Raw genomic sequence first — 18754 nt, 5'->3', positions numbered from 1 at the left:
CCTGACAGGTCGCTCCTACCAGGTGGCGTGGCGAGAATCTGTCTCCGCACCATGCGCTCTCACCACTGGTGTCCCCCAGGGCTCTGTTCTAGGCCCTCTCCTATTCTCGCTATACACCAAGTCACTTGGCTCTGTCATATCCTCACATGGTCTCTCCTATCATTGCTATGCAGACGACACACAATTAATCTTCTCCTTTCCCCCTTCTGATAACCAGACGGCGAATCGCATCTCTGCATGTCTGTCAGACATATCAGTGTGGATGACGGATCACCACCTCAAGCTGAACCTCGGCAAGACGGAGCTGCTCTTCCTCCCGGGGAAGGACTGCCCGTTCCATGATCTCGCCATCACGGTTGACAACTCCCTTGTGTCCTCCTCCCAGAGTGCTAAGAACCTTGGCGTGATCCTGGACAACACCCTGTCGTTCTCCACTAACATCAAGGCGGTGACCCGATCCTGTAGGTTCATGCTCTACAACATTCGCAGAGTACGACCCTGCCTCACACAGGAAGCGGCGCAGGTCCTAATCCAGGCACTTGTCATCTCCCGTCTGGATTACTGCAACTCGCTGTTGGCTGGGCTCCCTGCCTGTGCCATTAAACCCCTACAACTCATCCAGAACGCCGCAGCCCGTCTGGTGTTCAACCTTCCCAAGTTCTCTCACGTCACCCCGCTCCTCCGCTCTCTCCACTGGCTTCCAGTTGAAGCTCGCATCCGCTACAAGACCATGGTGATTGCCTACGGAGCTGTGAAGGGAACGGCACCTCCATACCTTCAGGCTCTGATCAGGCCCTACACCCAAACAAGGGCACTGCGTTCATCCACCTCTGGCCTGCTGGCCCCCCTACCTCTGAGGAAGCACAGTTCCCGCTCAGCCCAGTCAAAACTGTTCGCTGCTCTGGCACCCCAATGGTGGAACAAGCTCCCTCACGACGCCAGGACAGCGGAGTCAATCACCACCTTCCGGAGACACCTGAAACCCCACCACTTTAAGGAATACCTAGGATAGGACAAAGTAATCTTTCTAACCCCCCCCCCCTCCCTTAAAAGATTTAGATGCACTATTGTAAAGTGGTTGTTCCACTGGATATCATAAGGTGAATGCACCAATTTGTAAGTCGTTCTGGATAAGAGCGTCTGCTAAATGACTTTAATGTAATGTAAATGTAAATAAAAATCCTAATCTACACACAATACCTGTCACGGATCCCACCGAAGGTGGCTCCCCTGCCTGCTCGGGCGGCGCTCGGCGCTCGTCGTCACCGACCTACTAGCCGCCGCTGATCCTTTTTTCCTTTTCGTTTGGTTTGTCTTATTGTTTGCACCTGTTCCTCATTTGTCTTTTGATTTTGGTTATTTAAGCCTGGTTAGCCCGCCCAGTGTTGTGCGGGATTATTTTAGCGTCAGGTTGTGTTTTTTCATTGGATGTGCTGGCGATTTACTACTGTGAGATTGTAGGCTGGCTGTGCACCTGTTTTGGGCACTTGGCATTTTTTCCACGCCGTTTGTGTTGGCGTTGTTCGTGTTGTGTTTTGGATTAAAATAAACACACAGTTACGTACCTCTGCTCTCTGCGCCTGACTCCTACCACCACTCCTAGCAATCGTCTGACAATACCCCTTAATGACAACGCGAAAACAGGTTTAGACATTTTTGCAAATGTATTAAAAATAAAAAACAGATACCTTATTCAGACCGTTTGCTATGAGACTCAATTGAGCTCAGGTGCATCCTGTTACCATGGATCATCCTTGTTTCTACAACTTGATTGGAGTCCACCTGTGGTAAATTCAATTTATTGGACATGATTTGGAAGGATTGTCCGTAGAGCTGTGAGACAGGATTGTGTCGAGGTACAGATCTGGGGAAGAGTACCAAAACATTTCTGCCTCATTGAAGTTCCCCAAGAACACAAAAGGCCTCCATCATTCTTAAATGGAAGACGTTTGGAACCACCAAGACTCTTCCTAGAGCTGGCCGCCCAGCCAAAATGAGCAATCAGGGAAGGGCCTAGGTCAGGGAGGTGACCAAGAACCTTGTGATCACTCTGACAGAGCTCCAGAGTTCCTCTGTGTAGATGGTTGTCCTTCTGGAAGGTTCTCCCATCACAGCAGCAATCCACTAAATCGGGCCTTTATGGTAGTGGCCAGACGGAAGCCACTCCTCAGTAAAAGGCACATGCCAGCTTGCTTGGAGTTTGCCAAAAGGCTCCTAAAGGACTCTCAGACCATGAGAAACAAGATTATCTGGTTTGATAAAACCAACATTGAACTCTTTGGCCTGAATGCCAAGCCTCACATCTGAAGGAAACCTGGCACCATGAAGCATGGCAGTGGCAGCACCATGCTGTGGGGATGTTTTTCAGCGGCGGGGACTGGGAGACTAGTCCGGATCGAGGGAAAGATGAACGGCGCAGAGTACAGAAAGATCCTTGATGAAAGCCTGCTCCAGAGCACTCAGGACATCAGACGGGTGAAGGTTCACCTTTCAACAGGACAACGACCCTAAGCACACACAGCCAAGACAACGCAGGAGTGGCTTCGGGACAACTCTCTGAATGTCATTGAGAGGCCCAGCCAGAGCCTGGACTTGACCCCGATTGAACATCTTTTGAGAGACGTGAACATTTCTGTGCAGCGATGCTCCCCATCCAACCTGACAGAGCTTGAGAGGATATGCAGGGAATGGGAGAAACTCCCCAAATACAGTTGTGCCAAGCTTGTAGTGTCATACCTAAGACTCAAGGCTGTAATCACTGCCAAAGGTGCTTCAACAAAGTACAGAGTAATGGGTCTGAATACTGTAAATGTGATATTTCAGTTTATTTTTAATAAATGAGCAAAAAAAATGACCAGTTTTGCTTTGTCATTATAGGGTATTGGGTGTAGATTGACAATTTAATCAATTTTAGAATAAGGCTGTAACTTAACAAAATGTGGAGAGGTCTGAATACTTTTCCGAAGGCACTATATCCTGGTGGAGCTTCTGTCTCTGTATACAAGGCACAGAGAAATCAGAGAGAAGCAGGGTTATGTAAGAGTGTGGTTGAGACATTCCTCTAGACAGACCCCACATGTTTCGTCAAAGTGGTGAAAAAAGGGTTTCAGTCAGTCTGAAGCCCCCAAGGGCATGTTGGTAACTTTATATAGGCACTTGGACAGCAGAGATGATTCAAGTGCAACACAGTATAGCAACTTTAGTTGTTGCTGTCTCAGAAAATGACTCATTACATTTAGAAAAAAATGCTGTATTTTTCTAAGTATGCCTTAGTGACTGAATTCCCTCAGTTCTTATACAAGCACTGTCATTCCTGAGTCCAGCAGGAGGTCTTACCGCTGTGTAAAAGAACATGTTTGTCGGTTCCTGTTTATTTTTAACATTGTTTTTCTTTGGATATCTCCCGGCTTACATCTTTGAAACAATCCGTCAGTCAGGTGCACTGAGAGGATGCACTAGAGCAGGAGAAAAAGAAGACGGAGGGTTTGAAAGACTGACTTCCAAGTAACTGTCATAACTCAACTTGTCAGAGGGGAGAGACTCTTTAAGCATAAAGGATGAGGCAAAGAGTTCACAAAATAAAAGCAAACATAGCCATTTTCTAACCCTGGATCTACAGTTGAAGTCGGAAGTTTACATACACTTAGGTTGGCGTCATTAAAACTCGTTTTTCAACCACTCCACAAATTTCTTGTTAACAAACTATTGTTTTGGCAAGTCGGTTAGGACTTTGTGCATGACACAAGTAATTTTTCCAACAATTGTTTACAGACAGATTATTTCACTTATAATCACTGTATAACAATTCCAGTGGGTCAGAAGTTTATATACACTAAGTTGACGGCGCCTTTAAAACAACTTGGAAAATTCCAGAAAGTATCATAGCTTTAGAAGCTTCTGATAGGCTAATTGACATCATTTGAGTCAATTGGAGGTGTACCTGTGGATGTATTTCAAGGCCAACCTTCAAACTCAGTGCCTCTTTGCTTGACATCATGGGAAAATCAAAAGAAATTAGCCAACACCTTAGAAAAAAATTGTAGACCTCCACAAGTCTGGTTCATCCTTGGGAACAATTTCCAAACGCATGAAGGTACTACGTTCATCTGTACAAACAATAGTACGCAAGTATAAACACCATGGGACCACGCAGCCGTCATAATGCCCAGGAAGAAGACGCATTCTGTCTCCTAGAGATGAACGTACTTTGGTGCGAAAAGTGCAAATCAATCCCAGATCAACAGCAAAGGACCTTGTGAAGATGCTGGAGGAAACAGCTACAAAAGTATCTATATCCACAGTAAAACGAGTCCTATATCGACATAACCTGAAATGCCGCTCAGCAAGGAAGAAGCCACTGCTCCAAAACCGCCATAAAAAAGCCAGACTACAGTTTGCAACTGCACATGGGGACAAAGATCGTACTTCTGATAAAACAAAAATAGAACTGTTTGACCATAATGACCATTGTTATGTTTGGAGGAAAAAGGGGGAGGCTTGCAAGCCGAAGAACACCATCTCAACCGTGAAGCACGGGGGTGGCAGCATCATGTTGTGGGGGTGCTTTGCTGCAGGAGGGACAGGTGCACTTCACAAAATAGATGGCATCATGAGGATGGAAAATGATGTGGATATATTGAAGCAACATCTCAAGACATCAGTCAGGAAGTTAAAGCTTGGTCGCAAATGAGTCTTCCAAATGGACAATGACACCAAGCATACTTCCAAAGTTGTGGCAAAATGGCTTATAAACAACAAAGTCAAGGTATTGGAGTGGCCATCACAAAGCCTTGACCTCAATCCTATAGAAAATTTGTGGGCAGAACTGAAAAAGCGTGTGCAAGCAAGGAGGCCTACAAACCTAACACAGTTACACCAGCTCTGTCAGGAGGAATGGGCCAAAATTCACCCAACTTATTGTGGGAAGCTTGTGGAAGGCTACCCGAAACACTTGACCCAAGTTAAACAATTTAAAGGCAATGCTACCAAATACAAATTGAGTGTATGTAAACTTCTGACCCACTGGGAATGTGATGAAAGAAATAAAAGCTGAAATAAATAATTCTCTGTACTATTATTCTGACATTTCACATTCTTAAAATAAAGGGGTGATCCTTACTGACGAATCTTTACTAGGATTAAATGTCAGGAATTGTGAAAAGCTCAATTTAAAAGTATTTAGCTAAGGTGTATGTAAATTTCCAACTTCAACTGTACATAGAAAAGAAACTCAAGCATGTATGAAACTCAATAACAATTCAGCATATGAACTGGAATATAGTGCTGTGTACTTCATACATCAAGTAAAAGTGCTCTGTGGATTTCTGAGATTTGCTTGTATATAAGACAATACTGCAGGTGCATTACCCTTTCAGGACATTAAAATGATTGGAGCTACACAGTGGATGGCGTGGGACTCATGCCATTCAACCATTTTAGAGGTCTGAAAATATCCACCAAAATTATTTTGGAGTGATCTATCCCTTTAAAACTAATCTCTATGGATGCAGTTGATTAGGATGCCAAGCTGTGATGTGTCTGGTACAGGGTTGGGGTGGATACTCATTCCATACAGTATAGTTAAACACATGACCTAAGTGAATGTGAGTGGACTGACTAATGAGGCCTGCACGGTTCAGCTGCCTCCCTTCTTAAGATGCACAACTTCTCCTTTGTAGTTGGTTCATTATGTACAAATTATAATCATGCCTTAATGGAAGGAAGCTTCATACCAAAATGTATTAAAGTTCACATTAATATCCACTTTGATAATCAAGTCAAGGACTGGCAGGTCCAAAGTTCAATTTTCAGCCTGACTATTGAAGCAAGTCAAACTGGGGAGAAAAACAGAATAAATGATTGGACAATTACCAGTACCCTTTCAAGTCTATACAATCATTCCTTTACAAGTAGGAACTAAATACATGTAAAAAATGCCTTGAGTGGCTAATCTAGCCTGACACGGTCTTTTGTAAATGATCAAAACCAATAGCTACGAATTAATTCACACAGCTGGCATTGGAGCTAGATGATAAAAGCTCTTCCCATTCACAAGCTGATAGAAAAGATATTTCCTGAATCCTGACCAAGGTAGAATTACTGTAGCCATATCACTGCTAAGGGGAAAGCTTCATTTCCGCTCCATTGGCCTCCAGCTTTACCTTTGACCTGGGTACGTCCGTTTGGAAATTAATTAAGAGGGAAAAAAGGACCCAAAACAAAATTGTTTGTCAGATAGGAAGGCTTGTGTTTAGTTTGGGAACATGGCTAACAATGTCCTGACCGGGCGGAAGGGATTTGCCTGACCCAATTCAGGTCAGACGCACACAGATTATGTTCTGATCTAGCTTCTGAAACAGCATTACGATGGAAAATAAGTGGTGCTTTATCAAGAAAAGACAAACAATTTATTTAAAAATAGGAGTAATCGTGTATATTCGTCATGTCTAGTATCGAGAAGGCACACTAAAACAAACATATGTACAACAGCGTATAACAAATAATACAGAAAATATTTCACTATCCATTGGTAGAAATACAACATTACTTAAAAGAATGTATCTTTTGTGAGCTAATGTCAAATGTATGAAGCAGATAAATTGGTCCGTATTTAATCCTCCAACATTGGGTCCAACACTAGTAAGTGTGTCATGAGCACAAGCTCTGAGACTTAAACCTGAGAACTGTTGTGATTGGAAAGAACAGCATCTTTGACATTTAAGAACTAAGCCATCTCAAGTATACTGGGACTTCAATTTTCTAGTCCTGTGAGTGTTCAGTTAATACAAATCCCCCAGATGTAGGAGGATGAAGTCAAATTGAGACCACGTCTTGAAATAAAACGGAGGGAATAACAAAAAAATGTTTTAAATTAAATTTGAAAACAATCAAGTGCATACCGATTACCCTAATGTTCCTTTGGAAAAGGTCCTTCTCGCGACTGCCGAGATTGCTTATCTCTCCCTTTCCTTTCTTTGGCAGAATTGCTACAGTACAGACCAGGGAGGTTTCTGTGACATTGAAGAGAGAGAGAGAGACAGCAGATCCTGGAGAACACAGCACTCATTACAACTCTCTGCTGCAGCTCCTCACAGGTATACGCTGTCACTGAGAATACTAAATGAGGCCACAGCGCAAGACAGTCTCCTAGACAGGCTCAGCCATACAAAAATACACAGATAGGCCTAGAAAATAAAATAACATCCATTATGTGCAGGGTAGTACTATATAACAAACTAAACAACAATCTAAATTGTTCATTAAAAAAACAACTTCACTCCCAAATAGGATGTGCACCAAGCAAAGATGTGATCTCAATCCCATTAAATGGAAGCTGGGGTGTTGGAATGGATTAGCTGTAGGTAGGCTATTATTGGCCTGGAGTGAGGGAATAATTAATAGAATAATGGAAGGAACAATCCGGTATTGTTTTAGTCTCTGCTCTAATCCATAATACTATGTTACGTGACGAAACAGCCTGGGCCTCACCAACAAAGGCAACCTACTTCCCTTTCCCATATCCTCCAGTCATTAACATGACTGTATATGGAGTCGGTCTCGGCTGCGCAGAAATCAAAGTGTTTGCTGGGTAGGGGTTTCGGTACAGCTCAGATGAAGTTAAAGAGCTGATGAGTCAGCAGCTCGGTGACAATTAGGTTGCACAGCACAATCAACTTCCTCCATGTTTATAGCCCCCATGACCCAAATTATACGCTCTTTGGTGTGATTGTAATAAAAACAGGTAATTAGGGCCAAAGCAGGAAAAAGGTATTTTGATCCAAACAAAGTGTAGACTTACTTAGGATATGGAGTGTAAATGTGATGCTGAAACTGTCTTATTGGTCTGTTACGTGAGTTATTGCAAAACAATTAGTGCTGTTTTAACCTCAAGTGGCACTCCTGTCTAACAACAGAGTTCCTTATGGTTGTCCTGAAGTAGGTTAACATCTACCATTGTCCTCTTCGCTCTAAAAACATTTCAGCCCATTCAATTGACTACTCGTACATATGATCTTCAGGCTGTGGTTGGGAGACCTTCCAGGAGACGGACAGCCATTGAAGAAAAGACAGTTCCAAGGCATTGGTGAAGTCCTATGTCCGGAAATGATTGACAAAAGCTTGTATTATAAATTCACTGAATATGTCCATGTTGTTCCTTTAAATAAAGAGGCGTAGAAGAAACTTTGGACTAACTAGCCTGGAACATCCTTCAGTGTTGTACAGTAATGTCGGAGGGGCAAAATGTCAAATGTCCACTATGCATAATGTTTGTCTATAAAATAAAATAGCCAAGAAGGCAACCATTTGGTGAATGTCACACCACCAGGTAAGGCCTCAAAGGTCAAAGGGAAGGGGTCAAAAGGTCCTGTGGGGGGGGGTTAAAGGTTGCCCTCGTCCAGCATCTTATTGACACCGTCGCAAATCCTCTGCAGGTGGTTGCGGTACACCTCAGAGGGGCCGTAGAGAGCTGCCAGGAAGTCACAGTCTGCGAATTGGTTGAACACGTGGTTGACCCGCGAGTGGCTCTTGGCTGTCAGGTGGCGGTTGATGGCCTGGTGCAGCAGCTCACGGCACTCGTTCAGGATGGCGCTCATCACACGCCGGTCGAATGTGAACTCGATCTGGTGGAAGCTGACAGCTGTCATGGCCAGTGTGTGGACCTTCTTCCTGGAAAGGAGACGGTGGCCATTGTTGTTATGCATGATGGCTTAGGTACAGTAAAGGGCAAAGGACATCCCATTTCTCAGAGGTCCACATTTTTTTTTTTCTCAGCCCAACACAATGATTGCTTTCATTAGGGCTGGAATAAAACCCTGTGCAAATTACAGCCCTCAACAACCAGGGTTGGTAACCCTAATCAAAGACTATTATACTCCTATTAAAGATGCACTCCAGGATCTTAAGCATAACAAATTTGTAACATAGTAAAAATTGGATGAAGTAGTACACAATTGGATGACTTAGTACACAAAAAAAAACAGGGCCCCTTTTGCCTCATGAGCACCACTTTCAAAATCACTGGCTGAAATTATACAACAGTTTGAGAGTGCATCTTTAATGCTATCTACAGCCATAATGATTAAATACATCAATCATAAATCAACCTGAAGCCCTCGACCAGCACCAGCTCCTCCCCACTGAACTGGTTGTTGCGGTAGAGGACGCCCAGCTTCACCACCATCTTGATGAGGTTCTTGATGATCTTCTGGGCCTCCTTGCGGTTGCGTGTGTACTCCTTGGTGACGCGGTAGAGCTCGTCCAGCACCTCGCTGCTGGTGTCATCAATGAACAGGTTGGCCACGCTCTTGGTGGCCATCTTGCTCATCAGCTTCTTCTGGGCCTGAAGGGCCAGGCTCTTAGTACTGAAGGAGTCCATGATGACGTCTGGAGAGAGAGCGAGAGAGAGGTCATACAGATGGACACTCACTAGGTGACCCAGGTTTATTCGGCAAAATCAATGTCGCAAAAAACAAAATCTTTGCGACGTGTAATGGAGAAATTTTCCAAAGATCGACAACATTTTTATCTGTTCGACTGTGGTGGTTTTGTCTTGTCAAACATTCTTTATTGCGACAAATGGTGGAAACTGTGTCAAATAATGATTGGCGAATCATTTTGAAGAAGGTATGCGGGGCACGTGGTGTCATCACATAACTAGAAAAGCTCCACTCCCACATTTAATTCTAAATGCCTAAATCTGTTTTTTCCACTATAACAATTATGCTTTTTTGCAGGACAAGGATGGTCCCGACTTTCAAGAATGCCTGAATAGATTCGCCTTACTTTTATGGTTGGCTGGCAAGCTTCACCATCCAATTATTTCAGATCTACAGGAGTGCAAGTATGACCATGTCACGGACCGCGGCGATACGTTGGCACATGATAATTAGTAGAATATGGCAAATATTAGTCAATTATTGCATTCTATCCATGCTGGCTTTCACGGGCTACCTGAGACATGAAACAGATAGGTGGGATGGCATACACGCTGTCGACAATTTATTATTGTGCAATTTGCCTAAATTGGTAATGGAAACACTTCAACCACTTAATTTTTATTCTACACTGTAGGTTTTTAGAGAAAAGGTGTATGTTGTTTTTTTTTAGGTATGACGTCATTATTCCCAGCTGTTTTTTTAATCGACACAAGAAAGTTCAAAGGAAACGTACCGTAGCAGGCAATTGTCACATCTATTTTCAATGCCAACTTTTTAAATGTCTACAACAACAAAAAAATCACTGGACAAGTTAATGGAAACATACTGAAACCTGAAGGTGTATTTTCTTAATTTTGAATTACATACTTAGAGGAAATAACAGATGTTTATCTGGGATGCATTCATGACAAGATATGGGAAACATCTTTGCCTCTTGCATTTTTGCCGCCAGCAGATGATCCAAAATAATAATAAAAAAAGAGGAAACATTCTGCAGACAGACAATGAACAAATGTTTTATGCAAATGATCCCATGTGATTATTTCATTTTCTCATCTAGATGAAGGTATTGAAGAGTCTTGCTATGGGTGTGCACTATTAGCATCCATTCCGATAACTATGATGTCATGGGACATGAAAAACCAGTCCCTACAAAAGCTAGGCTAATCACAGAGATACCAGTGACATGATACAATAATGACATAATCAGATAAATTATTTGACCGTATTAGTGATTTAAATACTTGGATGGCTCACAACTTCCTCCAGCTAAATCAAGACAAGACCGTGGTACTTATGGTTGGAGCCAAAGCACAAAGAGAGAATCTGGCCGCACATTTTAATTACATTTACATTTTAGATTTTAGCCATTTAGCAGACGCTCTTATCCAGAGCGACTTACTTATCCAGAGCGACTTACAAATTGGTCATGGGCAATAAAGATAAAACACAGGTAAAAAAACCTAGGTGTCATTTTAGATTCTGAACTCAATTTCGAATCACACATTAGGAATGTGACCAAAATAGCTTTTTACCACGAGGAACATTGCCAAGGTGTGGCCGTTTCTCTCTCAGGCTGGTACACAGAGAGACTCATCCATGCTTTTATTACAAGCAGGCTTGACTACTGTAATGCTCTCCTGTCTGGTCTACCCAAGAAAGCTATTGGTCAACTGAAAAACATACAGAATGCTGCAGCACGGGTACTGACCAAGACCTGATGGAGAGCAAACATTACACCGGTTTTAAAAGCTCTGCACTGGCTGAATTTTAAGATTCTTCGATTCGTTTTAAAATCAATCCACGACTGTGCACCCCAATACATGTCAGACATGCTTTTAAGTTATGTACCCAGTAGATCTCTCAGGTCCTCTGGCATTGGCCTTTTAACTATCCCAAAGCCTTGGACCAAGAGGCATGGAGAGGCAGCCTTTAGTTATTATGCCCTCGGCCTCTGGAATAGCCTGCCAGAGAATCTGAGGGGGACCAACACTTTGGACATATTTAAAAGAGATGCTATAACAACTTTTTAGCTTTGCTTTTCCTCAGGGTGCTTTTTTATTCTCAGTTTTTATTGTTATTCTTTTGTTTTTGATCCTTGTATGTTTCTTGTGTAGTAAAACAATTATTATAAAAATATATATATATTCTGTGAAGTGCATTGTATCCATGTCAGAAATGTGCAATATACATACAGCTTGATTTGAAGTTCTGCAAAGCAGCCAATGATAGGACTATCTCTAACTACTGGCTGAATACCCATTTAGAACACAAAATTGTTTTTTGTGTGAGGATTGCAAAGGGAACAACTGAATGCATTCAACCGAAATGTATCTTCTGCATTTAACCAAACCCCTCTGAATCAGAGAGGTGCAGGGGGCTGCCTGAATCAACGTCATCGGCGCCCGGGGAGCAGTTGTTGATGTTGTGGGCAGACAGCATGTTTTTTTTTTACCTTGCCAGCTCGGGGATTCAAACCGGCAACCTTTCAGTTACTGGCCCAACGCTCTTAACCACTAGGCTACCTGCTGCCTCCGCTAGGCTACCTGCTATAACGTATGCGTATTTGTGAAGAGACTAGCTCCGAGCTCTGTGTGTGTGCGCGTTTGTGTCTGTGTTACCTACCAAATGACAATGACTCAGAGGAAGCCTCAACACACTGTGGCAGCTCATAAACAATGGGTCAGGGGGCCACAGGCTTTCACATCTTGTGCATTTCCCCGGCCAGATGAGCCCGGGCCCCAGACATTACATCAGCAGCGCCGCAACAACAGGAACAACAGGTTCAGGTTCAGCCTGCCTCAGCCCCTAATGAAGTAGGATGAGGTTAAACCTAGATACAGCTCTAAAGTCAGGGTCTCATTTTATGGTTATAAGTTATGGAAGGTAAGCTGAGCCTAGATCTGTACCCATCTCTAGCATGCCACACGTCAATATGTGCAGCACCCCTGAGGGGGTGTGGTATTTGGCCAATATACCACGGCTAAGGGCTGTTATTACACACGACACAACACAGAGTGCCTAGACACAACCCTTAGCCGTAGTATATTGGCCATATAACACAAACCCCCGAGGTACCTTATTGCTACTATAAACTGGTTACCAACGTAATTAGAGCAGTAAAAATAAATGTTTTGGCATACCCCTGGTATACGGTCTGATATACCACGGCTGTCAGCCAATCAGCATTCAGGGCTCAAACCACCCAGTTTATAATACTGTATAGCAGCTGACCGACTGCAGAATGAAATGTGCCTGCTATGTGACTTGTGTGATTTCCACTCTTTTCAAGAATAACATTCGGTGTCCTTTGAGAGTGTCAGCGGGAGGCTTTTTCTTCCAAGGGAGTACCCATGTTACAAACCCGACAAGCTCTCCCTGCAACACTGTCAGAGAGAGGGATACTATGCCCCTCTATCAGTTCCTGCCACATTCAATCACAATGTGTCAATGAGAATCTGAACACGGATGCTTTGAGGTTAGTGACAGTACATCTCACGACACACAAAGAAAAGCTAAAGTTCACGTCTCTCTCTGCTGGAATGATGAAAAAACGTATTCAGTTTTATTATTTTTTTTAAATACACCTTTCAGAGCCTGGAGAGTGATTTTCAGGGGGCTCATTAAATGTCTCTCCCATCAGAGAGAGAAAAACTGTCATGTAGTCAGTGGCTGATGACTAATACCTTAATGAAGAAGTTAAAAAAAAAGAAAAAAAGCCTGTATTTGTCTTCCACTGCGGTCATTCCAAACACTTAACTTCAGATGTGATGGATACTCAAGAGCATCTGAAGTTTTACTCAAAGCAAAAGAATGACACAACAAATTCTTCCCGGAGCTGGCAATCAGTAATGCAGGGAGATCCTCTCTCTCTCTCTCTCGATGTCTCTCTTTTTCATGAAAGGATCCTCTTGGGACAAGTGTTTAGAATGATGAAACGATTTTCTATCAAGAATTCCTGCCTTGGAACTGTGCAGTGTGAGTTATGGCCATATATAAGCTGTTGTGTGAACCGGGCCCAGACAGAGAAAGCTTGGCCAAGCTTGACTCCCATCTCAGCACTATTTATACAGGCAATGCTTTAATGGATTCAAAACAGAACAAGACGTGACAGCGACAACATTACTGTGTGTTCAGGCAAAATATACACCACCACCAACAACAGCGTAATTAATACTGGTTTTGTGGGAGCTGGACAGGCACTCTGGAATGAGAGACAAAATGATGCTTGCTTATCAACTGGATTTACAGTTTATCCAGAGAGCACTTAAACCAGTTAAAAACAACAACCAAGACCTTAGTCAAAGCAGAACAGGCAGGCAAACATGTCAACATGTACGGCTAAAAGGCACACATGACTCATAGAAATGAAACACTACCCTGGGCCTCTTTGGCAGCCAGGGATCCGGCCAGGCCAGTGTGCCCAGAAACACTCACCCTTCTGCAGGTGAAAAATGTTCTCCACAGGCTCCATGCTGGGTGTGGTGAGAGGCTCAGAGAGGGTCTGTGGAGGGCCAAGCATGTGGCCCAAGCTCTGAACGTCTTGCTACTTACTGGTCTACCTGTCTAAAGTAGCGGTGCGTGGGGGAAAAAAAATATATATATATATAAAATAAATTAAAATCAAAAATGTAAAATTAAAAATTTTGTAAAATAATAAATACATTTTAAAAATTAAAAATTAAAAAAATGTAAAAAAAATTCAACAACTATTGATTTAGAACCAGAGTTACCGCAAGTCACTAAGAAAACAGGACCTGCCTCCACTATTCCAGCACCATTTCAACATCATCTCTGCTTAGTCTACATTAATTTTTTTGCATTAATTTATACAACAAATATTATAAATATTTCAAAAGTACCCTTTGTGATTGGGCTCATTTTTTTGGTCATTTTATGGAACAATGTACTCTTCAAACACATCAAATTTCTAGGGTAGGCTCTCTGCTACTTTTGATGAAATTATCTATTTTTGTACATACAAATTGACATTATTGGTGATTACACATATCAAAGCCCTCCAAATAACCAGCAGAGGGAGTTCCCTTTGAATCCATTTTCTCATTTACTGTGTTGGTGGTGCTCATAAAATGTATCAAAAATCGTAAAAGTAGCAGAGAGTACTTATAAATACTTATTTCCCTCATTAAAATGCAAATCAATTTATAACATTTTTGACATGCGTTTTTCAGGATTTTTTTGTTGTTATTCTGTCTCTCACTGTTCAAATAAACCTACCATTAAAATTATAGACTGATCATTTCTTTGTCAGTGGGCAAACGTAAAAAATCAGCAGGGGATCAAATATGTTTTTCCCTCACTGTAGTGTTTGAGTGGGTCTATTTGGTGTGTGTGTGAGCGAGCACAGTATGTACCACGGTGTGTTTCAAATTTTAATGTCACATGCACAAGTACAGTGAAATAGCTTTGCGAATGTGCGCGTGTGCCATCGCTCTCTCATCCTCCCACACTGTATCAAGGGTTGTGCACAGTGCCTAATAGGGAGACAGTGCCTAATAGGGAGACAGTGCCTTCACTCACAAACCAACCTTTTTTACAGTCTTCTCAGATCTAAAAGAGCCTGCTGCTGTTTAATAATGAACGTGGCTTCATAAAATGTATCACAGATTAATAATTGATACAACCAATTTAAAAAATAGACCAGGGTAAGAAGTTTGCCGTGATGCCACAGGTGAACCAGGAACAGGGCTGAGGGGCCAAACTCAAACAACATCAGGGACAAATGGTGGACAATAATATATGAAGAATGTGAATGAATAAGGTGGGCAACTAGGAAATGAAATGTGCAGGTGTGATGCAGCAGTGATATCCATGTCATAAGTCCGTAAAGGTTGAAAGTAAATACAAGCCAAAACCTGGGTAAGACAATAGCCTCAATAACTTATAAATGAACTAGATAACTTATAAATGAACAACTCGCCTGTCGCACACACACACACACACACACACACACACACACACACACACACACACACACACACACACACACACACACACACACACACACACACACACACACACACACACTTAATATGTTAGAATCTGTAGGACCAAGGGACATTATTGTATATTTTGATTTTTTTACATATAGATATTTTAATAGTGTGTTCTATTATAACATTGTAATGATGCTGATTGTTTTTTGCCCAGGGACTACAGATGAAAATTAGCTCTCTAGCTAAATCTGGTACAATGGCATGTTTTAATTACATTTTTTATAACCAGGCAAGTCAGTTAAGAACAAATTCTCATTTACAATGACGGCCTACCCCGGCCAAACCCGGACGACGCTGGGCCAATTGTGCGCAGCCCTTTGCACCCTGACAAATAAAGATAAATAAAAAATAACGAGAAACAATGTCCAAAATCTATGTAATTTGTCTCTAGTCTGTCATATATGGTCTACTTTCTAGTTAGGATAGGGAGGATTCACTGCCCTTCCAAGGGGATGTGGACAGACTGTTTTAAGTTTCCTATGTAACAGCTGAAGCTGCCTGGCCAACTGAACTTTGCAGGCTTGTAAACAGGTGAAACATCTCTGTGCTGCTTTTGTCAATGAGTTAACTTCTATCGCCACAGGAATAATCACACATTTCCAGCAGCGCTTGAGTGGCAGAAATCATGATAAACAGGTTCAACATCAATTCATGTTAAGGAAATTAAGCTGGCTTCCTGACCAAAGTAGACCTCAGTTGTCAGTTAGCTGAGCAACCAAACTGTAGCAGTAACTGACCTACTTGGTTGTCAGCCATAGCCAGCAAGGGTAGCAACGTACATACAGTACATACACAGTGGGGTAGCAACAATAATTTTTTTCTGAATAAAGCTGCAAAAGGCAACTCATTCAAGGCTGCAATTCATGCAAATGTTCATATTCTCCTTTTACTAGTGAGATGAACATAGTTAGTGCTGTATGATAAATTGTACTACCTGCCAGAAAATACACAGAGAGGGTATTCATACACATACTTCAAAGAGAATGAATGGCTTGTGCAGGAAAGAACATTTGGAGCATGTCAATTCAGCATAGTTTACCTCAAAACTATGGGAGTTGAATTATGTTTATATAGGCCTACTATGTGATAGGGGAGTTTGAAAATTCAAGAAAGAAATATGACAAACACTAAATTAGTTACACCATTCATCGGGATTTGTTTTATAGATAAAAAAAAAAGTTAATTTCATATTGTAAAGCTGTCATTCAAAACTCATACTGTATATTAATATTAATCAAACATAAAGGAAATAAAAATCGAATTCTAAATCTATATATTCTACAATATCGTATACTAATTATTGAAAATCTAATGATATTACACCCCTATTCAGGTTGTGGGCTAGCTGGGCACCCCTTCCTTGACCCAATTCTTCCACCTCCCCCACCGATCCATTATATAGTTTCAAAGGACTAGATAGCAAACAATACTATGTGTTTCTCAAAGACTTAAATCTTTATCATTCAGTAAAATACCATTCATTTACCTTTCCTTCAAATCAAACCGGATGCGGGGCGTGAGTCAAGACACCGCGGAGTAGTTACACTGCTACAATTAGACAATTTAATCTAAGATAAATCTCGAGTCTTCATCATGGCAATCCATAGCAAGTCCATGTACAGCTCCATGAATCGGACCTTCGTCTTTCCTCGAGAAAAAGGCTCTTCTCAGTCTACTTAATGTAAATGTACGTTGTATTAGGTACTATTGTGTAAATAATTGAGTGTTTTCTTCTCTCCCTGTTGTAACCCGACTCCTACTCACAAAAAGTTTCAAACATGAAGGACTTCGAAAGTTCAAGATTGATGGTATTATGGACCAATGGAAGAGCCTAGTAAGATTGACCAAACCAATCATACTGTGGGAAAAGCCATTTATAGGGTCAACATTCCGTGCCCCCCTCCCATCCCCCATTCCCCTCCCCATTCGGTTTCCAGTAATTATCCTCATCTATCTCCGAAATCCAAGGTTGAGAATTTCCCAAATAAATTTACATTAAGGGAACAATGAGCAGGAACTATGGGGAGTTGGTTAATGTTATAAACAAAAAGTCCAGTGGACTACACAATTATTTAATCATAATTCATGAAGATTAATATTTGACCTCATTAAAGGAAAATATTGCCTCAGTAGCTGAGTTGGGTAACTTTATTAATCACAAACGGATTTATGTAGAACACACACAGAGAGAGAGAGAGAGAGAGGGAGAGAGAGAGAGAGAGATTGTAAATCCAGACATTAGGTGTTTAACAGCAGATGTTTTATGGAAAGGACAGCACAGTTTTTCCCCAGGTCTATGAAGTGATGGGTTTAGCAGGAATTCCGGAGGTTATGTTGTTCATTGTGAAGAGCATGTTTTAAACAATCAACAAGCTCTTTTTTTCTGTTATGGACCTGATAAAAACGAATATAAATAACTCATAAACATTCAAACCATATTAAATAGGGCTATTTCAAACAGATATTGTAGGTTACATGCATAATCGTAATCTTATTTATAGAATATCACCACATTCATATAGTTAGTTCATAGGCTACTCTGCAATCCAGTCATCCATAATATTATTGATTTTTATGCTTATTGTCATCCTTATCACAGCATTCCTGCATCCGCGTGGTGCATTGGGTTGAGTTAATTCGATGAGAAGCTTGTTCAGGAGCGCCATTTAGTGGAGTGTTTGGATATTGCCACTTTCTAACCAATGATATACTGTAGCAAACTGATATACTGTAAACTCATCTTTGAGCCGCACTATAACCATTGAGATACACACTCTATTCATGTTTCTTAAATTGTAATGTATCCTACATAGAAATGTAACAGTGTAGGTTCCGTCCCTCTCTAAACTTGATTACATACATGTTCTCTGTGATTACTTGGCAAAAGACAAAAAAAAATGTTTTAGTCTATACAGAAACCAATGGACACACATTAGCATGAGATATGTCATTTTAAGATACGCAATTTACATAAATAAACTAATGTAATCAAATTTGGTAAAAAGACAACATTTCAACTGCATTTCCCATGCTCCTCAGCAATGCCGTGTTCATGACCCCTCGGAACTCGGAAACTTGGAAATTTCCGACTTGGAAACTCATTGTGGAAAAATGAGGTTCCCACTTGGAAAGTATCAGAATCAACCAATGTATATATGAATGGACAAATCCATAGATCACGAGACACCATTCATTCCAATGTTAAGGCTCTTGCCATAGATTTCCTACTCGGGAACTCTGCAGGCCTCTTTCTAGAGCTCCGACTAATGTCATGATTTGACCTCGTATTTTCAGAGTTCC

At 41.6% G+C, this 18754-nt stretch overlaps 1 protein-coding gene across 1 annotated transcript; it reads right to left on the bottom strand.

Moving 5' to 3' along the window:
* Positions 1 to 6388: 6388 nt before the first annotated feature.
* LOC106613673 (tumor necrosis factor alpha-induced protein 8-like protein 1) lies at positions 6389 to 17244 on the bottom strand. The gene is made up of 3 exons (XM_014216179.2): positions 16941 to 17244; positions 9105 to 9384; positions 6389 to 8667 (listed from the first exon to the last, which is right to left on the bottom strand). The coding sequence occupies exons 2-3, from the start codon at positions 9374 to 9376 to the stop codon at positions 8379 to 8381; spliced, it is 561 nt and encodes a 186-aa protein (XP_014071654.1). The 5' UTR covers positions 9377 to 9384; positions 16941 to 17244; the 3' UTR covers positions 6389 to 8378.
* Positions 17245 to 18754: the final 1510 nt, after the last annotated feature.

The sequence above is a fragment of the Salmo salar genome, chromosome ssa10 (genome assembly GCF_905237065.1).
Source record: "Salmo salar chromosome ssa10, Ssal_v3.1, whole genome shotgun sequence".
Lineage (NCBI taxonomy): Eukaryota > Metazoa > Chordata > Actinopteri > Salmoniformes > Salmonidae > Salmo > Salmo salar.
The sequence above is the reverse complement of the archived record's forward strand: the minus strand, read 5'-3'. Positions and strand labels throughout refer to the sequence as shown.